This window comes from Schistocerca nitens, chromosome 6, assembly GCF_023898315.1.
Source record: "Schistocerca nitens isolate TAMUIC-IGC-003100 chromosome 6, iqSchNite1.1, whole genome shotgun sequence".
Lineage (NCBI taxonomy): Eukaryota > Metazoa > Arthropoda > Insecta > Orthoptera > Acrididae > Schistocerca > Schistocerca nitens.
Window position 1 is genome coordinate 138,137,277 of NC_064619.1, and position 27,977 is coordinate 138,165,253.

General features: G+C 44.4%; 1 protein-coding gene across 1 annotated transcript in view; it reads left to right on the top strand.

Annotated features, from left to right (window-relative positions):
• The window catches only part of LOC126263260 (protein Wnt-5b-like), a 329,472-nt gene that overhangs the window by 76,089 nt on the left and 225,406 nt on the right, over window positions 1-27,977 (top strand). The window contains exon 3 of the mRNA XM_049960346.1: window positions 17,793-17,973. Within this exon, the coding sequence (XP_049816303.1) occupies window positions 17,793-17,973 (181 nt within the window). The remainder of the gene's footprint in view (window positions 1-17,792; window positions 17,974-27,977) is intronic.

Here is a 27,977-nt window from a genome sequence, read left to right on the forward strand (position 1 = left end):
TTTTGCTACATAGGTAGGAAATCTCCTTAACTTCATCTATTTCGTGACCACCAATCTTGATGTTAGGTTTCTCGCTGTTATCATTTCTGCTGCTTCTCATTACTTTCGTCTTACTTCGATTTACTCCCAGTCCATACGCTATGTTCATCAGACTGTTCATTCCATTCAGCATATCCTGTAACTCTTCTTCAATTTCACTGAGGATAGCAATGCCATCAGCGAATCTTATCGTTGATATCCTGTTATCTTGAATTTTAATTCCGCTCTTGAACCCTTTTTTTTTTTTAAATTTCCGTTATTGCTTTTTCAATGCACAGACTGAGCAGTAGGGGCGAAACACTGCGTCCCTGTCTTAAACCCTTTTTAATCCGAGCATTTCCTTCTTGGACTTTCACTCTTACTCTTCCTTCTTGGTTCTTGCATGTATTGTATATTACCCGTCTTTCCCTATAGTTTACCCCTATTTTTCTAAGAATTCGAAAGATCTTGCCCCATTCTATATTGTCGAACGCTTTTTCCAGGTCGGCGAATCCTGTGAACGTGTCCTGATTTTTCTTTTGTCTTGATTCTATTACAGAAACGTCAGAATTGCCTCTGTGGTGCTTTTACCTTTTCTAAAGCCAAACTGATAGTCGTCCAACACATCCTCAATTCTCTTTTCCATTCTTCTGTACATTATTCCCATTCAGCAACTTGGATGCACGAGCTGTTAAGCTGACTGCGCGATTGTTCTTGCACTTGTGGGGTCTTCCAATCTTCGAACTTGTGTGGATGATGTTTCTCCAAAAGTCAGATCGCGTATCGTCAGCCTCACACATTCTACACACCGACGTGAAAGGTCGTTTTGTTGCCACTTCCCGCAATGATTTTAGAAATTCTGATGCAATGTTGTTGTCTATCCCGTCTACCTTATTGGATCATAAGCCTTCCAAAGCTCTTTTAAATTCTGATTCCAATACTGGAGCCCCTATCTCTTCTATAACGATTCCTCTTTCTTCTTCTTTCACGTCAACAGACAAGTCTGCCCTCTCATAGAGCCCTTTCAGTGTACTCTTTCCACCTATCTGCTCTCTCCTCTGCATTTAACAGCGAAATTCCCATTGCACTCTTAATGTTATCACCCTTACTTTTAATTTCACCGAAGGTAGTTTTGACTTTCCTATCAGCTGAGTCAGTCCTTCTGACAGTAATTTCTTTTTCGATTTGGTCACATTTTTCTCTCAGCCATTTCGGCTTAGTTTCCCTGCGCTTCCTATTTACGTCATTGAATTTCCTTAAACATTTTTGTATTTCCTTCTTTTATTGATCAACTGAAGTATTTCTTCTGTTACCCATGGTTTTTTCGCAGTCATCCTATGTTTTTCTTTCTAGCCTCCGTGATTACTTCTTTTACAGATGTCCATTCCTCTTCAACTGAACTGTCTACTGAGCTTTTACTTATTGCAGTACCTCGAGCGTATCTCTTCATTCCTCAGTACTTCCGTATCCCACTTCTATGTGCGGTGATTCTTCCTGACTAGACTCTGAAACTTGAGACTACTCTTTCTCACTACAAAATTGTGCCCCGCGTCTATATCTGCTCCAGCGTACGCCTTGCAACTGCTCTCTGATATCAGAATCTCTGCCTGACCATGACGTAATGTGACTGATATCTTCCCGTGTCTCCGCCTTTTCCAGGTATACTTCCTCTCCTTATGATTCTTGAACAGAATATTCGCTATCACTAGCTGAAATTTGTTGCAGTACTCCATCACTCTTTCACCTCTCTCATGCCTGGTACAAAGTCCACATTCTCCTTCCCCTATAACCGTATTCAAATCCCCACGACTATTAGATTTTCATCTCCGTTTATAAACTGAATTACTCGTTCAATATCCGTACGTGCTTTTTCTATCTCTTCATCTTCGGCTTTCGACGTCGGTAGGTACACGCGAACTATTGTTTTCGGTGTTCGTTTTCTGTCGATTCCGATGAGGACAACACTGTCACTAAACTGTTCACACTAACTCACTCTCTGCCCTAACCTCCTATTCATAACGAATCCTGCTCCCATTATACTGTTTACTGCTGCTGTTGATATTACCCTATGCTCATTTGACCAGAAATCCTTGTCTTCTTTCCATTTCACTTCACTGGCGCCCACTATAGCTAGACTGAGCCGTAGCATTTCGCTTTTCAGATTTTCTAGCTTCCCTCCCACATTCAAACTTCTGACATTCCACGCTCTGACTGGCAGAACGATATACGTTCGTTGGTAATTCACTCTTTTTCTCACGGTCACCTCCCCCTTGGCAGTCCCCTCCCGGAGATCCGAAAGGGGAACTACTCTGTAAACTTTTGCCATTTGAGAGGTCATCATGATACGTTTTCAGTTACAGGCCACATTTCCTGTGGATACACATTATGTGTCTTTAATGCAGTGGTTCCTGTTGGCTTCTGCGTTTTCACGCCGTTCATCATTGCTGATTCTTCCGCCTTTAGGGGCAGTTTCCCACCCCAAGGACAAGAGAGCGTCCTGAACCTCTGTCCGCTTCTCCACCCTCTTTGACAAGGCCGTTGGCTGAATGAGAGTGACTTCTCGTGCCGAAGTCTTCGGCTGACATTGCTGACATTTTTATTCAAAATTTAAGCGCTGGCTTGGTTCGTACCCGGGACCGAGGATATTTTGCTTATCAGTCAAAGATGCTACCCCAAGACAACGGGTACGCTCAGTGATACGAACCGCTATCTGTGAAGAGGCCAGATTAGCCTATTGATCCTGATGAGAGGCAGTTGCAGGAGCAACAGTCTGGATGATTGGCTGTAGCGTTAGCGAATGTGGCTTGCTTTGTTGTTTTGTGAATGACTGAAAGCGAGCTGTTATTTTTCCCGATGGCATGCTGCTCAATAATTTGGTTAAATGATGTCGTCCTCTTGGGTAAAATGTCCAAGAGGCAGAATTGGCCTCTGTCCGGGTATATGGGCGAGGGCTACTCAGGAGGTTATCAGAAACAAGAAAAATGAAATTGCATTCTACGGATCGTAACTTTGAACACTACATCCCTTAATCGGGTAGGCAGATTAGAGAATTTAAAGAAAGGGAAATGGATAGGTCGGAGTTTGATGTAGTGAGTGCAGATTTGTGCAGCAGGATGGCAGGAATAGCCTGCAGGATGGCAGGTAATCAAATAGGGATAATGCGGGAATTGCGGCTAAGCCACTATGAACAGCATACTGAACGCATAATCTTACCCAAGATACACCCGAAGCCAATACGCAGCGCAGTAGTACAAGTCATACGCCAACTGTCTCCGCGGATGATGAAGAGGCCGAAAGAAACTATGAAGGAGATGGGGGACTGGAATTGGATAGTGGGAAAAGGAAGGGAAAGCAGTAATAGTTGGAGAACACAGACGGGGGAGTAAGAGTGAAAGATGAAGCCACCTGGTAGAATTTAGCAGAGAACTTTATTTAATGATGAAGTATGCTTGTATATCGGGGGACACCTAGAGAAGAAAAAGGATATGAGATAGATTACATAATGGTAAGACAGAGATTTTGAAACTATGTTTTTAATCTTTAATATATTTCCAGCGGCAGACGTGGACTGGCCATAATTTATCGGATGTGAACTGCAGATTAAAACAGAAGAAACTCAGAAAAGGGGATAGGACCTGTGTAGTTGGAAAGAACTGGACGTTGTTGAGTGTTTCAACAAAGGAAGCAATAGACAACGATTGACAAAAAGAAAGGTAAGGAACATGAAGGGAGATGAAACAGTGAACGCTGGAGAGGACCAAATAGGCAAAATGACGAAACCCAGTAGAGATCCTCGGATAACGAAAGCGATATTGAATCTAACTGATGGCGGTAGAAGCTATAAAATGCAGTTAATGAAATAAGCAAAAGGAAATACAGACAGCTCTAAAAAATTAGCATGCCAGGAAGTGCAAAACGGAAAAACAAGAATGGCTAGACGGAAAATGCAAGACTGTAGAAGCATGCAGGCTTCAGAGAAAGAAGTTGCCTACAGGAACATTAAAGAAACCTCTGGAGAAAAGAGAAGCAATCGTATAATAGCAAGAGCTCAGATAGCAAGCCAGTACAAAGCAAAGGTGGAAAGCTGAAAGGTGAAAGAAATGTATAAAGGGGCTAGGAAAATAAGCTAATGTTGTTGAAATGAAAGAGAAACAGGTGAAGATGAAATTATGTGTCGAAATAAGGCACCTGGAGTAGACGAAATTCCCTCAGAATTATTTAGATCCTAGGGAAAGCCATCTACCTATGAAAAAAATGTACAACCTCTTATGCAAGATACGAGAGACAGGCGAAATGCCCTCATTCTACAAGAAGAATATAATAATTACAATGCCAAATAAGACAGTTCGTGGAAAGTTGTGAATATTACTGAAATAACAGTTTAGTAAGCCATTGTTGCACCCTGTTGACACGAATTATTTACAGAAGAATGGAAAAATGGATCGAAGCCGACGTCGGGGAAGACCACTTTGGATTCCTGAGGAATGTGGGAACATTGGGCAATACTGACTCTACGACTTATCTTAGAAGATAGGTTAAAGAAAGGCAAATCTACCTATGTAGTATGCATAGATTTAGAGAATTTGAAACTAAAGATAGCAGGGACGAAGTACACGGAGCGGACGGTTATTTGCAACTCGTACAGAAATCCAGACTATAGTAATAAAGAGTCGAAGGACATGAGTGGCACGATGTGTTTGGAAAGGTAGTGAGACAGGGTTGCAGCCTATCTTCGACTTTATTCAATCCGTACATTGATCACGCAGTAAAGAAAACAAGGATAAATTTGGAGAGGGACGTAAAGTTTAGGGACAAGAAATGAAAACTTTGTGGTTTTCCCGGTGAAACTGTGATAACGTCAGCGGCAGAAAAGGAACTGGAACAGCAGTTGAACCGAATGGATAGCGTCTTGAAAAGAGATTGTAATATGAACGTCAACAAAAGTAAGAGAAGGTCATAAGACTGGCTGTAGCACGAAAATCATTTCTGTGAAGAGCATTTTGTTACCATCCAATATAAATTTAAATAAGTCTTTTCAGAAGGGATTTATCTGGAGTGCAGACGTTTACGGGAGTGAAGAGCAGCCATTAAGCAGTCCAGACGAAAATACAAGCTTTGAACTGTGGGGCTGCGGAAGAATGCTGAAGATTACATGGGTAGAGCAAGTAACTAATGTGAACGAGTAACTAATGAGGAGGTTTCTTCATCGAATTGTGAAAAAAAGAAAGTTGTGGCTTAACTTGACTAAAAGAAATGACAGATTGAGAGAACACACCTTGGAACATGTAGGGATCGTCAATTTGGTAATGAAAGGAAGTTTTTGTGGGTGTGTTTGGGGGGGGGGGGGGGCGGGGGACGATGAAAATGCAGAGGGAGGCCAAGACATGAATACAGTAAGCAGGCTCAAACATATGTGGCTTCCACAGGGTGGAGCAGCGTGGAGAGCTCCATCAAACAGCTTTGAGCTGAAGACCACAACAGGAAAGTAGCAGGATTTAGGCTTATTCTTTCGACTAAAATTTTTCCCCACGTGTAACTCTGCTGCTTTCGTATATTTTTTGGAACACGCATGTTGCACGATTTTGTCATCAAGGCTAATCAAGTGGGTAACTCTATGTACCCTGCACCTGACAAAAGAATTTGTTGTAACTCATTAATGGAATGAGAGAGAGTGATATAGTTACATCTACGTACAGAACTTTCTGAGCTTTCTAGAATGACTTCAACACATAAACAGGTTTCAAAACGGATTGAAATTATAAAATAGAAGTCGAACAATGGATTCCAAGTACAGGATCGAGATACTCCTGACTCAGATAGAAAATGTCTCGGGCTCAAAAAAGTAGGAGAATGCCACAAAGGTGGTAGATCGGGTGTGTCGAGAATCGCGTGTATTGGAAGGGAGGAGCAGACGGTAGATTTAGACTGTACACTGATGTCTGAAACTTTCATTACTTTTCGTACTTGTACACACAAATTAACGTTTAGGACTGAAAAGATTCTGCGTTAACTCGAATACTACATAAAAACAATTTCTGAGCGTATTTTCCGAGTGAATGGCTCAAAATTCCAAATATGTTCCTGGTGATCCAGAAGGAACAGAAAAAAGGGAAAAGGGAATTCGGCGGAAAGTGTAATATAACACACAGGATGTATGTCGAAATGTAGCCAGTTTTCCTTGTAATAACGGAGATTTTTGAGGATGTGTAAGTTTTGCCCGGCGGGTGGAGCATGGAGTCGTTGTCTCCCTACGTCCACACAAGGCTATGATGAGCCAATATATTATGACCACCTATTTAATAGCGTGCTGGTACATCTGTGGACTTCAGTAGAGCATCGATTTTACGTGACGTGGATTCGACAAATCCTTAATAGGTTTCTGTGTGTGTCTCAAATTTTTAATAGGTTTCTGTGTGTGTCACCAAAGGTTTACGCAAAGCTCTCGAAATTACCATAAATTACAGCCCAGTAATTTATGGGCTCGGGGTTGACACGCGGTAGCGTCCCAGATGTGTTCCATCAGGCTCAACTCAAGCGAATATAGAGACCAAGGCATCGACGGCAGCTCACTACCGTGCTCTTCAAACCACTGTACTACGATTCCGGCCTTGTGACACTGACAGTCGTCCTTCTGGAAGGTCCAGTCGCCATCGGGAAGACATCAAGGGAGAAGGAATCAGTGTGATTCACAATAATGTCCACGTAGTCCATAGCTGGCGCCTGCGATTACTGTCACATGTTCGATAGTAGGATAATGTCCCCCACAGCATAATCTGCCCCAACGGTCCGTGGAGCGAGGTGTTTCGAACATCTATTCGTCTGGATGACGGCGTGTCTGGAAACGCGATTCATCCGACTAGGCAACACGTCAGCAAGTTTCCAATTATCCAAGATAGAGTCTCAAAGATGCAGTGCCCACTACAATTGTAGCTAATGATTTTGTTGGGTCAACATGGAAACACGTAGGGTTTGGCCGTTGCTGAGCGCCATCTTCAACAACGTGCGCTGAATGGTCTTCTCTGAAACACTTTTGCCCGCGCCAGAATTTGCCGTCAGCTCTGCCACAGATTGCCGCCTATACTGTTTTAGAGATCAGACGAGCCTCCGACATCCACATTCTGTGATGAGAAGGGACGTCCAACACTCGAAGTTTTACGGGACTTCAACCACTTCCCACAGATGCTCGCGACATATGCAAGCGAACAACCGACCAACTTCGCTGTTCCGAGATTGTTCACAGGCGCCGAGCCATGGCAATTAGCCCTTTATCAAAGTCGCAAGGTAGCTTAAACCAGTGGATTTCCTCATTTTCGGCCCGTGTCATCGCTAAAATGATTCCACATTTGTCTCTGCCTCACATTCTTCACCGCGTCACGGGGCTGCAACACTATACTTAATTCCACGGCGCGAGAGGTCATAATTTGTTGGTTCATCACTGTACATGAGCCGCAAATTACTGTACAATGCTTGGTGGAGGGCACCTCTTATCACTATTAACCATTTTATCTGCTATTCAATTGACATATGGAGTCCCTTCTTATTCGCATTAATCGCTGATTCACTCTTTATTGCCTTGCTCGGGTGGGAAGCTCCTGTTGACGTTTCTTCCGTCTTTGCGAATTAATTTTTTTAAACTGTGCCTTATTCAAAACATTTCTATTTATTTTTCTATTCACCCACATATGTTTCGACAGCAATGTGTCATCATCTGTGGGTCTCGATTTATTTCTGTAAAACATCATAGAATGTTCATTTTTGTTTTTCTATTTTAGGCTTATTTTTTAATTTGCTCCCTAGCTCACCTGAAATTGCATTACTTGTGAAAATGGCTTGCTCGATCCCCTTTCCATCGTTCTGAAAGCATATCATCTGCAAAAGCAGTCGTAAAGAAATTTGCTTATTTTTGAAATACTGTTTCGTGAGTAGTGGTTTTGTGTGTTACTGTACTTACATTTTATGACCAGTTGTGCATCTCTGGTGGGTTTCCTCCATCTATCGCGATTCTGTACACTGTTTTCCATTTAAAAATTTTATGTTTCACTCTCACCTGTTCTTACGCATTTTTTATTATTTTTTTAATACACAAAACGGGATTTGAGCAAACTGCCGCCATACAGCTAGAGAGAGAGAGAGCTACAAAATGGGGGAGTGGGTTTAGAAACAGATCCTTTTGGATACTGTGCTTTATATGGGGGAGTATCTTTGTATAATTCGCTGAGAATTGCAAACAGGTTTTTGTTGCACATTGTCGTATATTAGTTCGAGACATTCTTTCCTTGTACCACTGCGTCGTTTTCGACTATTGTAGACCTACCCTCATATGTCGAGAGTTTGGAACACGTAATGTTTCCAGGAAAATTGTCGAACTTGGTCGTATTGGTGGTGGTTGGGGGAAGAGGGGTGGGGGCGGAGGGCGTCAGGTTGCATGGGTATAAAACCTCTAAATATTTGAACACGGTACACTCGCCTCGGAACACACCACAGTCACCGGTCAACATTATTGTTGCCCTATTCTTCTTCCACATGTGCTTCTTTCGGGGGGTGCATTCGGTCCTGACTCCGTTTTTATGGATGACAGTGCGCGACTGAACACAACTGCGCAGGAGGACGAGCTCTTGGAACTGGAGCATTTTTTATGAATGGACTGGCCTACCCGTTCCCCCGACTTGAATCCGAGAGAGCAGGTGTGGGTTGCGGTGGGTAGGCGCATTGCAGCACGTCCTCGTACACCAGCGGCCATCGAGGAGTCGTCAGCCGCGGTTGATGGAAGAACGGAACGGCCTGCCACAAGAACTGCTTACTAACCCCGTGGAAGGCGAGGGAGCGGCTTGCAGGGCATGCACTGCTGCCCACGGTGGTCACACACCTTGTTAAGAATTCCGTATTTCGTAATGTCCAGGAGAACATCATGAATCGCGGTCACTTCATTGTAAGTGATGTCTTTGAATAAAAGTATCATTTCTATTCCTCTCATTGCGTATTTCTTTCATTTACCTCTTGTACTATACTGCAAAAGCTCTCTCTGTATGTGGTCCAAGTATTCACCGAGCTAGTTTTAGTATCCTACTGTAGCAACACATCTCAGACGCTTCAGTTCTCTCCTTCCGGTGTTCCCACAGTTCGCGATTCACTACTATACAATGCTGTGCCCCAAACGTTCACTCTCAGAAATTTCTTCCCCAAACTAAGTTCAGTCTGTTGTTGCACATTTTGCAGCTTACACGCACACTTGCTGACTATTTAACTGCACTTGGCTTCACAGTCATTGACGGTAAGTAAACATTGAACGTAAGAACAAAGAATATGAATATTCCAGATATGACACTTTGCCACAATTTTTTTTTTAATGCCTCTCAAATATGAGATAGCGATCGGCAAAGTGTAGTATCTCGTATATTCACATTCTTTATACTTACTTTCAGTGTGTAGTTACTGTGAATGAGTGTGAAACCAAACGAAACTAAATATTGTGTGTGTGTGTGTGTGTGTGTGTGTGTGTGTGTGTGTGTGTGTGTGTGTGTATAGCCTGCAAATTGGCCAAGTGTGATAATCTAGTACAACGACATTCTTCACACTTAGATTCGGTGTTTATTTACTGTGAATGGGTGTGAAAGCAAGGATAGCTAAATACTCTGTGTGTTTCTTTCCGCCAGCACCACGAACTTAGCGTCTGGGTGCACATGGTCCAGATAATATTTCACTAACACTCGCTTAGGAAGTTATGGCAGAAAGCGTGTTACTGTGAATAGTTAAATGCTAGGGTTGTTATCAGACTCGGCAGCAAACCAACACCGACAACAATAGTTCAGGCGTACTGCTGGTGTCGCACGCAGAAGATGGATATAGAGAGCAAATATATGAGGATACTGGACGGGTAATTCAATACGTAAAGGGAAACGAAAATCTAGTGGTCATTGGGGGATTTGAATGCGGTTGTAGGAGAAACAGTAGAAAGAAAGTTTACAGGAGAGTATGGGCTTGATATTAGGAATGAGAGAGGAGAAAGATCGATTAAGTTCTGCAATAAATTTCAGATAGTAATAACGAATACTCTGTTCAAGAATCACGACAGGAGGGGGTATACGTGGAAAAGGACGGGAGGCACGGCAAGACTTCAAAAATGGCTCTGAGCACTATGGGACTCAACTGCTGTGGTCATCAGTCCCCTAGAACTTAGAACTACTTAAACCTAACTAACCTAAGGACATCACACACATCCATGGCCGAGGCAGGATTCGAACCTGCGACCGTAGCAGTCGCACGGTTCCGGACTGCGCGCCTAGAACCGCGAGACCACCGCGGCCGGCGGCAAGATTTCAGTTAGATTACATCGTGCTGAAATTGGATACAGGACTGTAAGGTGTACCCATGATCAGATAAAGGCTCGGCTCAGAATTTAGTAATGGTGAAGAGTATGCTAAAGTTGAAGACACTAGTTACGAAGAATCAATGCGCAAAGAAGTGGGATACGTAAATACTAAGGAATGAAGAGATTCACTTGAGTTCTCTGAGGCTATAGATACTGCGATAGTGAACAGCTCAGTATGCAGTTCATCTGAAGAGGAATGGATATCTCTAAAAAAGTGCAGTCACAGAAGTTGGTAAGAAACACGTAGGAAGGTAACTGCGAAGAAACCATGGGTAACAGAAGTGAGGAAGTACAAAAACGTTCAGGGAAATTCAGGAAGACAGAAGTACAAGTCTGTTAAGAATGAAATAAATGGGTAGTGCTAAGAAGCTAAGGCGAGATAGCTACAAGAGAAATGTGAAGAAATCAAACAAGGAATGATTGACGGAAGGACTGACTCAGTATAGACAAAAGTCAATAGCCTTCGGTGAAATTAAAATAAAGGGTGGTAATGTTAAGAGTGCAACGGGAGTTCCAATGTTAAATGCAGATGAGAGAGCGAATAGATGAAATGAGTTCATTGAAGGCCTCGATCAGGGGGAGAATTTGTCTGATGGGATGGAAGAAGAAACAAGAATCGGCAGGGAAGAGTTAGGGCATCCAGTATTAGTATCAGAAAAGGAGCAAACAAGGAAGAAAGGGTAGATAACATTCCATCGGAATTTTCAAAATGGTTGAGGAAGTGGCAACGAAACACTGTTAACGTTGGCGTGTAGAATGTATAAGAATGACAAGAGCTGACAAGTGCGAGATTTATCGCGCAATTGGCTGTTGCATCCAAATTGCTGACAAGAATAATATACATTGGGAATTGACAAGAAAATTGAAGATTTGTTAGATGACGACCAGTTTGACTTCAGGAAAGTCAGAGGCGCGAGAGAAGCAGTTCTGAATATGCCACTGACAATGGAAGACATTTTCATAGTATTTGTCGACCTGGAAAAAGCATTCAATAATGTAAAGTGGCGCAAAATATTTGGAATTCTGAGAAAAATATGGGTAAGCTATAGGGAAAGAAGCTATAGAGCAAGTCGGGCAATATACAATATGTATAAGTACCAAGAGGGAACAATAAGAGTAGAAGAAGAAGAACGAATAGTCCTGATTAGAACGAGTGCAAGAGAAGGGCCAAGTCATTCGGTCTTACTGTTCAATCTGTACATCGAAGAAGCAGGGCGAAAATAAAAGAAAGGTTCAGGAGTGGAATTAAAATTGAGGATGGAAGGATATTAGTGATAAGATTCACTGACGACATTGCTATCCTCAGTGAAAGTCAAGAATAACTACAGGATCTGTTGGACAGTTCAGAATATCGTTTGAGAATAAATCGAAGAAGAAAATAATGAGAAGTAGCAGAAATGAGAACAGCGAGAAAGTTAAGATCAGAACTGGGAATCACGAAGTAGACTATGTTAAGGAATTCCGCTACCTAGGCAGGAGGGACGGATCAAGGTGGACACAAAAAGCAGGCTAGCGCTGGCGAGAAGGACATTCCTGACCAAGAGAAGTCTGTTAGTGTCAAACACGTAGGTCCTAATGTGAGGAAGAAATTTCTGAGAATGTACGAGGGTTGACTGAAAAGTAATACCTCCACCCTCGAAACTCTTCAACAGTTGGCAGCATTGGTATGCGGCAGGTACTGGCTTGTTCCGTAGCCTCTTCTCTACAGCTCCAGTTGGCGGGAAGCCTTAGCAGTGAACGGTTGTGTTGTTATGGTGTAAAGTATGGAACCCTGCGCAGACGGTCGTTCAATGCGATTTAAGCAGCGTGCAGTCATTGAATTCTTGACAGCAGAAGGTGTCACCCCAAATGAGATTCGTCAGAGAATGAAAGCAGTTTATGGTGATCGTGTCGATGTGAGTACTTTGCGTCATTGGGCGAGTAAGTTTAAAGATGTTCAGGCGGGACGAACAAAGAGCTGACCTGTGTAACAAACAATGAGTTGGACGTCCTGTGACAGCAACCGCCGAGTTTCACAAGCAAAATGTTGACAGATTGATTCAGGACGATCGTCGTATCACTCAGAGAGAAATTGCAAGCGGAATCGGCATTTCACGAGAACGTGTGGGTCACATCATTGCTTTGCTTGGCTATCGGAAGATCTGTGCACGATGGATACCCCGGATGTTGACTCCTAAAATGAAAGCGCACAGACTTCAAATTTGCCAGGAACTCCTCTCGCGTTACGAGAATGAAGGTGACACCTTTCTCCATTCAATTGTGACAGGAGACGAAACGTGGGTCCACCATTACGACCCGGAGACGAAACATCCATCTATGGAATATCGACACTAAGACTCCGTGACGGCTTCAGAAAACTTAGTAAAATATGGCGTTTCAGTCTTCGATCGCTATTCTTTATTCTCAATAACCGGTTTCGGGCTAGCTGCCCATCTTCAGATCATATGTTGTAGTTACAGAGTAACTTGTCCGTACAGAACACACAGTTCACTGTCATAAGTGAACTGTGTGTTCTGTACGGACAAGTTACTCTGTAACTACAACATATGATCTGAAGATGGGCAGCTAGCCCGAAACCGGTTATTGAGAATAAAGAATAGCGATCGAAGACTGAAACGCCATATTTTACTTAATGAACGATCGCGGACCTCCCAGTGAGACAACCATGTCTTGTTTTGATTCAGAAAACTTGTTCGTCGTTGGCAGACATGTATCAAATTGGCTGGAGATTATGTGGAAAAGTGAATATTGGCAAGCGAAGATCAAATTATAAGAATTGTTTCTGCGTTTGGTTTATTAAAATTTTCCCATCCAAATCCAATTAAAGAAGGTGGAGGCATTATTTTTCATTCAACCCTCGTACGTTTGGAGCACAGCATTGTATGGTAGTTCAAAAATGGCTCTGAGCACTATGGGACTTAACATCTGTGGTCATCAGTCCCCTAGAACTTATAACTACTTAAACCTAACTAACCTAAGGACATCACACACATCCATGCCCGAGGCAGGATTCGAACCTGCGACCGTAGCGGTCACGCGGTTCCAGACTGCAGCGCCTAGAACCGCACGGCCACTCCGGCCGGCTGACGTGTATCAATGAAAAGTTTTTCACTGAAACATAAATCTGTATTTGTAGTAATGTCACGAATAATCAAGCAATAAAATGGGTGCCTACTGTAATGCTCAACAGTACGAGTACAGTTTAATTCCCTCGGCATGCAAAATGACGACTAAGTCAGTCGTAACGACTATTCGGTTATATGTGCATTTCCAATATTGCGGTGACAGAAACGACTACTGTTTCTGTCTATTTATTTAAGTTTCCAAAGTAGTTGCACCTAATTTTAATGGTGTCTAACTTCGAACGTTTGCGTTGAATTGCAAACTATTGCCTGCGTCTTTAATGTTAGACTGTAACATAATTTCGCTGGAATGTTCAGGAGTCTGGTGTATGAACAAGTCTTCAAACATTAGAGATCAGGGCAATAGTTTGAAAATGAACGCAAGCTTTCGGAACTGATCTGTGTCAAAAATAATATGCAAGTGTGACGGAAACTTAAGTCTTGCTACACCAGTACCTGAATACCTAACGAAATTTGTTTCGTTTTCTTCTGGCAGGTCAGAGTCAGAGACTGAAAGTATGGCAAAGATATAAATAAAGGGTAACGCTGATGTCGCAAGACTATCTGCAAAAGTGACGTCATTTTGACGTCGCACGCAGTATCGTCAATCGATGCGGCAGGCCTCAAATTCCTTCTGGCTTGTTCAGATGTTTTATATTGTAGCTTGGAGTATGTCGTTTCAAAGTAAAGACACACTGAAAATTTATGACAAACACGTCACCATTGTCATTAAATGCGTTTATAACCCATCAAGGATATAAGCCTTCAAGAGATGATATAAAAACCACCAAAGGAGACGAAACTCGCCTGATTAACTTCTAAATTAAGGGATAATCATGTGCTTTACGGAACCGAAGGGTGTAGGTTCGCATCCTTCAACGTGTTAATATTTTGTCATCGGAGCGTTGTTAACATATTCTAGAACTACCTTTTGAATTTAATACAAGTACAATGTTCTGCTATTTCCCATTTACAGCCAGTCACACAGGCCACCACGCCGAATGTCAACTTTGTTTGGGCGAATATTACGTTCCCAGCTTATTAGAGAAAAAAATATTTCGCAATTTCCGAGTGTGTGATTAGCGAGGAACCTAAGAGGACAGAGTAAATTATTGCGACTGAGATAAGCAGCAATAAAATTCACATTGTTCCTTGTGAAAAATATTTGGCTCGTTATTTCCGAATATATGGTAAATTCTGAGTGTGTTAACTGGCTGCGAAAGAAACGCCGAGCCATAACATTCACATTCTTCGCTTGCATAAATATCGCTTGCATAAATATTTCGCTTTTTTCTTCCAAATACGTGGCGATTAGCAGGTACGTGGTTAGGCAGGAACCTAAGACGACAGATTTAATTGCTGCTACTGAAGCGGACAGCAGTGAAATTCATATTTTTTTTTTTCCTTTTCACAAATATTTGGATCTTTATTTCGAAATATGTGGTATTTCCGAGTGTGTGGTTAGGTACGAACTTGAGAGGGCAGCTTAAATTGCTGCGAATGAAAAATTCACATTCTTTCTTGACACATAGTTGGTAGCAGTTCCTGCGGACTTCGATATTGCCTGTGACATCAAAATTACGTCACGTTTGCAGAAAGCGGGACCCCCACACAACGAACTTATGACGTCACACTAGTTGGCTCGAGGCACACGAGAAAGACAGCCCATGCCACGTACGTCACAGAACATGACACTGCAGGTCTCAGCTGCCTCCGTAGAGGAGTAACTGTTTCAAACGAATTTAATAATTGTTGACCGCGTGTTAAAGAGCACGCTCTCTATAGCACACAGCTAAATGAAGACCTTTAGTTGGTAAGTTTTCAGTCGAATACTTCCCATGTGCCCTGCACGAAGCCGAGCGTCCACGAAGTGTGGCGGACAAGCCGACTAGTGTGACGTCAGTAAGCGTTCCAGGGCCCGTATATCTCGCTGGCCCCGAGTCGGCTTGACCGGCACACTACGTGAACCCTTGGCACCGTGCAAAACCCACGGGAAATCATTATGTAATTGAGAAGGTACCCACTGAAGGTCTTGAAGGAGAGATTGCACGCATCTAAGTGCACAGTCAGGCACTCGTAAAGCCGTCGGCACACGGACCGTGCATCCGAACGTTGAGCGTTGAGTGTGCCGAGTTCCTGACGGCATAGCGTGGAATAGCATGCTCGGGAGTCTTTCAGAACGTGCAAAGCAATATCTGGCATGTCAGATATTCTGAGCGTTCGGCTGAGTGTTGACCAATGAGATGGCACAACGCCACCTACGTCACACGCACGCCGTCTCCCTTCAGTACAGAATTGTGAGGCGCCATATTGGCATTCATTTCAAGCCTATATGTACATATGCCGTTTCTGAGCAGCAGAAAATTGAGAATCACTGGAAAACTCGTTGTTAGTTGTGTGATTCGATCCAATAAAATAACGAGAAACATCATATTCGAAGCCAAAGAATTATTGTACTTGCGTATTATGAGAGTAGGCTATTTGAAGGCAGCAACTCACTGAAGATCAAATAAAAACACATTGTTCTGGGTACAATTTGTTATTGTTAAATTTCAATTAGTAACATAATTGTCTACGGTTAACGTTTTTAGCAAGAGGTAAGATAATATGATTAACTTCAGGGAGCGTGTTGTTGGTTTAGTGTAGCTGGCACAGTAACTCAGCGCGTTCGGTTAGAGGGTTAGCTGCCCTCTGTAATAAAAAAACTGAGTTAATGGAAGAACGACGAACTGAAACGGGTGTCTTTCGACGTCGGCCCCGAGAAGATACAACGAACAAAAACGAAAAAAATGAGATTAAAAAAAAAGCGTGTATCTGCCCTCTGTAATAAAAAAAACTGAGTTAATGGAACAACGACGAACTGAAACGGGTGTCTTGCGACGTCTGCCCCGAGAAGATACAACGAACAAAAACGAAAAAAATGAGATTAAAAAAAAGCGTGTATCTGTCCTCTGTAATAAAAAAAACTGAGTTAATGGAACAACGACGAACTGAAACTGCTGTCTTGCGACGTCCGCCCCGAGCAGATACAACGAACAAAAACGAAAAAAATGAGATTAAAAAAAAGCGTGTATCTGCCCTCTGTAATAAAAAAAACTGAGTTAATGGAACAACGACGATCTGAAACGGGTGTCTTGCGACGTCCGCCCGTGCAGATACAACGAACAAAAACGAAAAAAATGAGATTAAAAAAAAAGCGTGTATCTGCCCTCTGTAATAAAAAAACTGAGTTAATGGAACAACGACGAACTGAAATTACTGTCTGGCGACGTCCGCCTCGAACAGATGCAACGAACAAAATGAGATTTTTTTAAAAAAAAAAGTGTAGTGAGTAGCGTCTCTGTCCAGTAATGAGTTTTTGATGGGGCGGTGGTTCGCGTCGTAACATTTCTAATTTTTTTCCCTAACATTCGCGTTTTTATTAGATTCTGATACTTTATTATTATTTTAATATAAGTATATACAATTATATTTGATGTTATGCAAATATAAGTTCACCTTTTCTTGAGGGGTGACTTTGTTCGATTGGCTTAATTAGGCAGGACAGCTTGCGCTACTTGTATAAAGATATTTTGCTCCTTTTTCATTTACGCTTCGTAATTCACATGTTGCAAAGATTCTGCTACTGGGTAGGAACAGTGATCAAGTAAGACTGACCTTGAGGTTTTACTAAAATGTGGGGATGACGAAATAATGTTTATCTTATGCGGAGAAGTATTTCAAATTTGTACCGCACTGTTTGTAATGGAACTTTTAAAGCCTGTGTTCTTATTGATTGGACATGGTCCTTTCCTTTTCGTGGACGATGGAGGAAATGTGCGTTTTAATAGACCTAACGTGGGAATTTTACGCGCGCCCGTTGAGTAAACAGTGTGATTTACGAACTAGAAACATCCGTCAACTGCCGCTGGAGTGCGTTGCGATCGTGTATACAACGTTTGGGCCCACGTACCGTATGCAAAAGTCGCATCGTTCCTGAGCGTTCAGCAGCACGTTGAACTTGGCACGCTCAACGTTAACGTTCGACAGCACGGTCCGTGTTCTGACGGCTTAAGGCCTGCAGTGTCACGTGCTGCGACGTGCGGGGACGACCTGTCTTTCCCGTCGGCCTCGTGCAAAAAGTCTTGCAAGATGAGTGCTACCCTGCTACCCATAAATCAGTTATTGCGCTGCGTGTCTGATGTAGCTAGATCAGAGACGTAATTTATTTCTGTGCGAAGCACCGCATTTTTGAATTTGTTTTCGCGAGTGAGCGGCGACAACGCCCGCGTTGTGTGTTGCAGCGAGCCGCGAGATGGCGTTCGCGCACGCGCTGTCGGCGGCGTCCCTGCTGCACGCGGTGGCGCGCGCCTGCCACGACGGCCAGCTGGCGGCTTGCGGCTGCTCCCGCAGGGGCAGACCCCGCGACCTGCACGCCTCCTGGCTGTGGGGCGGCTGCGGCGACAACCTGCACTACGGCTACAAGTGAGTAGCGCGCCTTCAATACCTCTCGTCAGGGCCGCATGCAGCAGTGGTACCAGACCTTCAGTCTGCACGCCAAAAGAAGACCTCTGTAACGTAACGCCGATACACACGAGACCAGTGTTCCCAAACTTTCTTACGCCTGAGTACAATTACACACTACCTAGTACCCACGCCCTTCTCGCTCACCCCCCCCCCCCCTCACCCTCAAAAATGGTTCAAAGCCGGCCGTGGTGGCCGATCGGATCTAGGCGCTTCAATCTGGAAGCGCGCGACCACTACGATCGCAGGTTCCAATCCTGCCAGGGGCATGGATGTGTGTGATGTCCTTAGGTTAGTTAGGTTTAAGTAGTTCTAAGTTCTAGGGGACTGATGACCTCAGAAGTTAAGTCCCACAGTGCTCAGAGCCATTTGATTTTTGAATGGTTCAAATGGCTCTGAGAAATGTGGGACTTAACTTCTGAGGTCATCAGTCCCCTGGAACATAGAACTACTTAAACCTAACTAACCCAAGGACATCACACTCATCCATGCGCGAGGCAGGATTCGAACCTGCGACCGTAGCGGTCACGCGGCTCCAGACTGTAGCGCCTAGAACCGCTCGGCCACATCGGCCGCGCAAGAACTTTAGTACATAACTAAACTGTAGAATGAAAGACTTTTCTTCGAAGACTTTTATTTTTAAAAGAAAGATGAATGATATTTAGTTTGTGCGTGCATGCGTGCGGGTGTGTGTGTGTGTGTGTGTGTGTGTGTGTGTGAGTGAGTGAGTGAGTGAGTGGGTGAGAGAGAGAGAGAGAGAGTTAATGACGGAATGACGAACGAATGTATTATGAAACTATTCGCAGAAAACAATAAACAGTACACATATACTAATGTTTTATAGTGTTTTGTAACTAAGTAATTTATGCATGTTTTAAAATTAAAGAACCCACTGATGATGGTGATATTTCTCGCTGAAACTAGTTTGGAGAATAAATAAACAAATAAGACAAGTGTTTTGCGCCAGGGCGGACCCACAATACCCCTACTGCAAAGACGGGCCAATAGAAGAGTTCCAAGGTAAAATTATTGATGGTAATCCACAGTAATGCAAAACCGCGATTCATTACTGAATAGAATGCGACTCCATTCATCAGCACTCCTTGCTTCCTGTTCACGGCGCTACTCCCAACACATTCGTTACTGTTATGGTGTTAACGGCAGCCTAGGCGTCGAACAGCAATTCCTTAGTTCGGCTGTTGCTAGTCTCCGAACACTGGTGCTGGATGACACAGAATGTTGCTGGGAGGCTATGTCTTGTTCTCGGATGGCAGGGGGAGATGTGAGGGGCTAACTATGTCCTTGGTACACAATGCGGCCATCCTCCCTTCCGGTTGTCTGACATTGACGACGAGTGTGCCTTCTCTCAGATTCTCATGCACTCCAATGTCACATCCGAATGCCCCACAAATCTAAATGTCGTACGATTTGTTCAGCCACTCAAATGGGTATCCACAATGAGGTTCCTTTCATAATGTCAGCTGCTGATTACGCTGCCTCATACGAGAACACGGCGTCCCCCTCTTCTTCGTAGTGATCACTCAATGTTTGACGCCATTCACGTTTCTAGATCACCATATCAGGCCTTGTAACAACACTAAACACAAACAACACTAACGCGCTCTGGTCCCCATCCTGCCTGTCACAGAGAAATGATTTATATAGACACCTATGGTGTGCACATCTTTAAGTTTACAAACATACACTCCTGGAAATGGAAAAAAGAACACATTGACACCGGTGTGTCAGACCCAGCATACTTGCTCCGGACACTGCGAGAGGGCTGTACAAGCAATGATCACACGCACGGCACAGCGGACACACCAGGAACCGCGGTGTTGGCCGTCGAATGGCGCTAGCTGCGCAGCATTTGTGCACCGCCGCCGTCAGTGTCAGCCAGTTTGCCGTGGCATACGGAGCTCCATCGCAGTCTTTAACACTGGGAGCATGCCGCGACAGCGTGGACGTGAACCGTATGTGCAGTTGACGGACTTTGAGCGAGGGCGTATAGTGGGCATGCGGGAGGCCGGGTGGACGGACCGCCGAATTGCTCAACACGTGGAGCGTGAGGTCTCCACAGTACATCGATGTTGTCGCCAGTGGTCGGCGGAAGGTGCACGTGCCCGTCGACCTGGGACCGGACCGCAGCGACGCACGGATGCACGCCAAGACCGTAGGATCCTACGCAGTGCCGTAGGGGACCGCACCGCCACTTCCCAGCAAATTAGGGACACTGTTGCTCCTGGGGTATCGGCGAGGACCATTCGCAACCGTCTCCATGAAGCTGGGCTACGGTGCCGCACACCGTTAGGCCGTCTTCCGCTCACGCCCCAACATCGTGCAGCCCGCCTCCAGTGGTGTCGCGACAGGCGTGAATGGAGGGACGAATGGAGACGTGTCGTCTTCAGCGATGAGAGTCGCTTCTGCCTTGGTGCCAATGATGGTCGTATGCGTGTTTGGCGCCGTGCAGGTGAGCGCCACAATCAGGACTGCATACGACCGAGGCACACAGGGCCAACACCCGGCATCATGGTATGGGGAGCGATCTCCTACACTGGCCGTACACCACTGGTGATCGTCGAGGGGACACTGAATAGTGCACGGTACATCCAAACCGTCATCGAACCCATCGTTCTACCATTCCTAGACCGGCAAGGGATCTTGCTGTTCCAACAGGACAATGCACGTCCGCATGTATCCCGTGCCACCCTACGTGCTCTAGAAGGTGTAAGTCAACTACCCTGGCCAGCAAGATCTCCGGATCTGTCCCCCATTGAGCATGTTTGGGACTGGATGAAGCGTCGTCTCACGCGGTCTGCACGTCCAGCACGAACGCTGGTCCAAGTGAGGCGCCAGGTGGAAATGGCATGGCAAGCCGTTCCACAGGACTACATCCAGCATCTCTACGATCGTCTCCATGGGAGAATAGCAGCCTGCATTGCTGCGAAAGGTGGATATACACTGTACTAGTGCCGACATTGTGCATGCTCTGTTGCCTGTGTCTATGTGCCTGTGGTTCTGTCAGTGTGATCATGTGATGTATCTGACCCCAGGAATGTGTCAATAAAGTTTCCCCTTCCTGGGACAATGAATTCACGGTGTTCTTATTTCAATTTCCAGGAGTGTATTTTCTGGGTGCTTCACTTTTTTCTCAGGCAGAATACGTACACACAAACATATTAAACAGTCATTATAAAGTAGCAGACAGACCCTGTTTTCCTTATCAACTTTTTTGTTCTCCAAGTGCCAAGTAACGAAAAAATATACACTACATTTTTATTCTTCAAATGCACTGACGTTTGCGCTGTTAAAAATGTTATTTGATGGAACTTGCTTCATTAGTTTATGCTTTTATTTGAAGGCCTTGTCTATAAACATTGGTAAGCGACAAGTTGACAAACTGGGTGCGCTTAACATGGGTTAGCACTGTATTACCGCTACTTATTTGCTGGCCGAATTAACGAATCATTACCGTGAAACCTGTCAGAAATATAAATTTAAAAGGCTCTAACTGTTTCAGTTTGTTATATCGATACTTGATACACTGTTTTTTTTTTTCGATAATAAAGTATAACAAACTCAGAAATTAATCTATGATTCAGCACAGTCTGAAATTAAATTTACCAACTACGTACATTTCTACAGGACGTGAAGAATTTTAAGGACGGTCCTCAACATTTGTATCGTCATTCTGTCACGTAAATTCACGTAAACTATAGTACGAGACACAAGTTAGCGCTCTTTACCTTCTTTATTCAGATTCACGTGGCTAGCAACAACTTGTGAAACGCTTTTGTGTTCAGGAACAGATTCAGCATCTTTATCTGAGATGCAGTTATCCACATCATCCTCAGACTTGTACAAATCACACTCGAACAGCACTTTCCTGGCCGAACACCGCACTCCTTATTATTGGTAGCCACGTTTCTGGCGTTTAGCACTGTTTACGTGCAAACCCTTTGACAAAGCTGCCATTAGTGAGAATTGGAAATTTCTAGGTTTGTCGTAGATCTGTCAACTAACATGAATAAATCCAACCTCTTATCATGTTTTATATGCAGTCGGCTGTCCCTTACCATATCACAGCCAAAGTCTTCATTTAGGGTTAGTGTAGACATTTTCTCTGTTCTAAATCTGTTTCGCATTTAGATATGTGAGCTCTCTTGTCGAAGAACATTAAATTAAAAAAAAAAAAAGATATTCAACTCGTCTTGGAATATTTGCGATGTGTCACGAAAATGAAGGGAAAGAGTAAAATAAAGACTAATAAGACAAAAAAGCACCACCTCCCCCCCCCCCCCCCCCTCGTTCCACCAGCAATGCCAACGTACTTCCACGCTTAAGACTCGTTACGTCCCGTTGACGGCCAGCGTGCTTGTCGCCACCTGAAATGCACTGTAGAGTGGTCTGGAGTCCGTTCCTTCCAGTGTGAATCGACCTCAACGTGGGCTTGGTGTGGTTGCTTCACCCGTCTACCCAAACACGTAACGCGCTTTCGTATACTTCTCCATGGTAACGCCCCAGTGTTGCCGCAGCTCTGTAGACGACGATTCCCACCAGTCACGTAGCTTCGGTACCACCAGCAGCGCCTTATTATTCACGTTTGGATCCTACTGGACCACGTGCTCTACAAAAAAGGAATTTTTCGGGTTTTGTTTCATCTTTTCTTTCTGCTGATATTACTTTCATTCTCTCAGAATATGGACTCTTTTCCGTTCGTCGGACCATGCTGTTCCATTAGTCTTGGGTTTCCCTGTCAAGTGAATTTTTCAGCATAAACACTTTTGTGTCTGGTATATCAATTACCGATATTGCTGCTCCCTCCAAGTCTTTTTCAGCTGCACCAATTCATTTTACTGTTTCAAATTTAGCTCTGCTGCCACTTTCGTAGAATTTTGCAACCTGTCTAGGTAATCTGGTTGGTTTCAGTCTTTTAATATGTCCTTAGAGTTTTAGCCCGTGTCTTTTCATCTCTAGTACACTTTTCACAATTTTTATTTTGTTGCAACGAATTTAGTAACCAATTTTTCCAAGACAGTCTGCTGAATGCTTTCTCCTAAATATGTGAACTGAGAAACTCCATCGATTCTACCGAATTCCGTTTGCAGAATTTTGGGTGCCAAGTTGTTGCTAGACATATTATTTCTTAAATGATGTTCTGAGACCTTTTGTTTGTGTTGTCTGTTTAAATATTTCTATTGGTTTTTGTGCTATTTGAATGTCTTCAGAGAATCACCATATCATCTATCCTAACATTCATTCTTCCTAATTTGACTCGTTCGTCAATTTTAAACTTAGATTTCAATTTTCACCACTCTTGGATTACTTTTTCTAAGAAATAAATGGAAAGTAATGGAGAGAGTCCGTCGCTTTGTCTCATTGGTGTTTTAATGTCGAATTTCCAAAAAGTCACCCTTGAATTTTACTATACCTTTTCTACCACTTAGTGCTTCTCTAAGAAGTACAGTGGTTTTGACTTCCACATCTTCTTCGATATTTGCCTATTTTGCATTCATGTTGTTGTGCTCGTTGCAAGAGACATTGAGACAGAATTTTGTGTGACACAGGAAGAACGAAAACTCTTGTAAATATTAACATCGGGTCTGTCTCCTTTCTTATGTAATGGATGCATCAATGCAGATTTCTGCATCTACATCTACATACATACTCCGCTAACCACTGAATGGTGCATGGTGGAGGGTACCTTGTACCACTACTTGTCTTTTCCTATCCTGTTCCATTCGTAAATAGCCACGCGGGATTAGCCGATCGGTCTGAGGCGCTGCAGTCATGGACTGCGCTGCTGGTCCCGTGTCGGCCGCGGTGGTCTCGCGGTTCTAGGCGCGCAGTCAGGAACCGTGCGACTGCTACGGTCACAGGTTCGAATCCTGCCTCGTGCATGGATGTGTGTGATGTCCTTAGGTTAGTTAGGTTTAAGTAGTTCTAAGTTCTAGGGGACTGATGACCACAGCAGTTGAGTCCCATAGTGCTCAGAGCCATTTTTTTGCTGGTCCCGTCGGAGATTCGAGTCCTCCCTCGGGCATGGATGTGTGAGTTTGTCCTTAGGATAATGTAGGTTAAGTAGTGTGTAAGCTTAGGGACTGACGACCTTAGCAGTTAAGTCCCATAAGATTTCACACACATTTGAAAATTTTTTCCATTCGTAAATAGAGCGAGGAAAATCGACCGAACTTATACCTCTGTAGGAGACCTAATTGCTCGTATTTTCCCTTCGTGGTTCTTACGCGGAATGTACGTTGGCGGCGGTAGAATCGTTCTGCAGCCAACTTCAAATGCCAGTTCGCTAAATTTTCTCAATAGTGTTTGCCGAAAAGAACGTCGTCTTCCCTCTAGGGTTTGCCATTCAGTTCACGAAGCAACTCCGTATACTACCGGCAACAAATCTACCAGCCCGCCTCTGAATTGCTTATCGGTCTTCCTTTAATACGAGCTCTCGTGGATCCCAAACACTCGACCAGCGCTGAAGCATGGATCGCACTAGTGTCTCATATGTAGTTTCCTTTACAGATGGACCACACTTTCTCTCAATAAACGGTGATCGGCCATTCGCCTTCCATAATGCCATCCTTATGTGCTCGTCCTACTTAATATCAATTTGCAACGTTGCTTCTAGATGTTCAGTCGACGCCACTGTATCAAGCTGCACACTACTGTTGCTGTATTCGAACGTTACGGGATTGTTTTTCCTACTAATCTGCATTAATTTACATTTTTCTGCATTTAGAGCAAATTTCCATTCATCAAACCAAATAGAAATTCTGTCTAAGTCATCCTGCATCGCCGGTCGAAGTGGCCGCGCGGTTCTGGCGCTGCAGTCTGGAACCGCGAGACCGCTACGGTCGCAGGTTCGAATCCTGCCTCGGGCATGGATGTGTGTGATGTCCTTAGGTTAGTTAGGTTTAACTAGTTCTAAGTTCTAGGGGACTAATGACCTCAGCAGTTGAGTCCCATAGTGCTCAGAGCCATTTGAACCATTTTCATCCTGCATCACCGAGTACGTCAGTTCCGCTTCGAGCTCCGAGCGGGAAGGTTCTTGTTTATTTCACTTGCGGCAGCGTCGCTTGTGTGGACGTTTCCTCGTTAGTGTTGTTCTGTCTGCCGAGTGAGTCGTAGCGCGTCCACCCCGCCTTACTGTCTGTTTGTGTTCGTCTACCTGCAGCGGCGTCGGCCGCTCCGCTATGGCTACCATGGTTTCCACGTGTATGCCACGAAAAGGTACTGTGAGCTTCACTTCCGATTAAACAACGCGACATGTGCAGCCCGGATCTCTAGGAATCCACGATTGGCTTGTCAATACAATTCATGAGAGCTCTGACCAGGTGCGCACCGCTTATTTTGACGCACACGAGTGCGTGTTTTACGTGAAATTTATGGATCCCCTGCTGCCAGGTACTCCATATCAGCGACCTCAGTAGTCATAACACGTCGTGAGAGAGCAGAATGGGGCACTTCACGCAACTCGCGGACTTCGAACTTGGTCACGTGATTGGGTGTCACTTGTGTCATAGGCCTGTACGCGACATTTCCGGACTCCTTAACATCCCTAGGTCCTCTGTTTCCGATGTGGTAGTGAAGTGGAAACGTGAAGGGACACGTACAGCACAAAAGTGTACAGGCCGACCTCGTCTGTTGACTGACAGAGATCGCCGAAAAAAAAATGGTTCAAATGGCTCTGAGCACTATGGGACTCAACTGCTGTGGTCATGAGTCCCCTAGAACTTAGAACTACTTAAACCTAACGAACCTAAGGACATCACACACACCCATGCGCGAGGCAGGATTCGAACCTGCGACCGTAGCAGCAGCGCGGCTCCGGACTGGAGCGGCTAGAACCGCACGGCCACCGCGGCCGGCAGAGATCGCCGACATTTGAAGAGGGTCGTAATGTGTAACAGGCAGACATCTGTCCAGACCATCACACAGGAATTCCAAACTGCATCAGGATCCACTGGAAGTACTATGACTGTTAGGCGGAAGGTTAAAAAAACTTGGATTTCATGGTCGAGCGGCTGCTCATAAGCCACACGTCACGCCGGTAAATGCCAAACGACGCCTCAATTGGTGTAAGGAGCGCAGACATCGGACGATTGAACAGTGGGAAAACGTTGTGTGAGGTGACGAATCACGGTACACAATGTGGCGATCCGATGGCAGGGTGTGGGTATGGCGAATGCCCGGTGAACGTCATCTGCCAGCGTGTATAGTGCGTAGCGGTCAATTCGAAGGCGATGGTGTTATGGTTTGGTCGTGTTTTTGATGGAGGGGCTTGCATCCCTTGTTGTTTTGCGTGGCACTATCACAGCACAGGCCTACATTGATGTTTCAACCACCTTCTTGCTTCCCACTGTTGAAGAGCAATTCGGGAATAGCGATTGCATCTTTCAACACGATCGAACACCTGTTCATAAGGCACGGTCTGTGGCGGAGTGGTTGCACAACAATAACATTCCTGTAATGGACTGGCCTGCTCTGAGTTCTGACCTGAATCGTACAGAATACCTTTGTGATGTTTTGAAATTCCGACTTCGTGCCAGGCCTCATCAACCGACATCCATACCTCTTCTCAGTGGAGCACTCTGTGAAGAATGGGCTGCCATTCTCCAAGAAATCTTCCAGTACCTGATTGAACGTATGCCTGCGAGAGTGGAAACTGTCACCAGAGCTAAGGGTGGGCCAGCACCATATTGATTTCCAGCATTACCGATGGAGGGCCTCACAAACTTGTAAGTCATTTTCAGCCAGTTGTCCGAATACCTTTGATCACATACGTAGGTCGCTGATTATCCCGGCCACACATTCCGGTTGCACCAATGCTGATGATTCGTTGTCACCATACCGTAGGGGTTCTACATACTGTCCCACAGATGACGGTTGTGGAAGCTGAAGATAACACTCCATGTAAGGATGGGCTCATCTGTGAATGGGATGGATGACACAAATCCCGGAATCGTGGTTGTATGGTGAAGAAAACAATTACAAAACACTCCATATGTGGAAAGTCTGTCGCTAGTAAGCCCTGCACGCGCTGTAAATGATAAGCGTGGTAACAATTGTCATGGAGGATGTTTGACACGGTCGTATGGCTTACCCTGAACTGGCGGGCCAACTGCCTGGTACTGACACGGGGGTCACCTTCCTCAGTGTTAATGACATCTGTCTCCATGTCTAGTGTCCGAATATTTCGTGTATGTCCTTCATGATTTTCTGCTGTCTCAGACATCGGCGAAACACTGTTGCAAACATTGAATGCTATGGTTGTTGTCGGCGGGGATAGGTCTCCTGATACAACCTTTCTGCCCGCCGCCCGTTGCCGTTTGCCTTTCCGTAAGTAAACACCATGCCGGCAAGCTCTCGATTCGAATACGGAACCATTGTGTACAACACTGTATCACATCCACTACAAGGTGAATCAGCAAGAGAAGTGAATCGGACACAACATTACCTATTACTATGGCAGGAGAGTGCGTTAGGGCATGACGAACCAGGATCAGTACCAACTCTAGGATGAAACCACGCATGTTGGAACAGTGGCTGCATGGTACGGCGCGTATTAGACCGCAGCCTCCGTAACAAGGTATGATTGAATAAATGGCCCTTAGCGTGGAAACCATGCATTTCTGGACATAAGATTATTAGATCTTTTTTGTTCTCTCACGATCAATTCCCAGAGTTTGTACACGCTGTGAAAAATCACCCTGTATGAAGCCACCGTTCTGCAAGTACCATTCTGAAACATAAGAAGCCAGCAGAGTATTACCATCAGGTTTAGTGTTAAATAGCGCACGTTAAACGTAACTATACAGTACATTACGCGTACAACAAGTCTGCAGTATCTTACTATAGCATGAACGGGCCATTACCAGAAAAAGAAAAAGAAAACGGTTCTATGCTTTTTGACAAAGTTACAGCAATTTGTGTCGCTTTTACGAGTAAGTTACGTATGA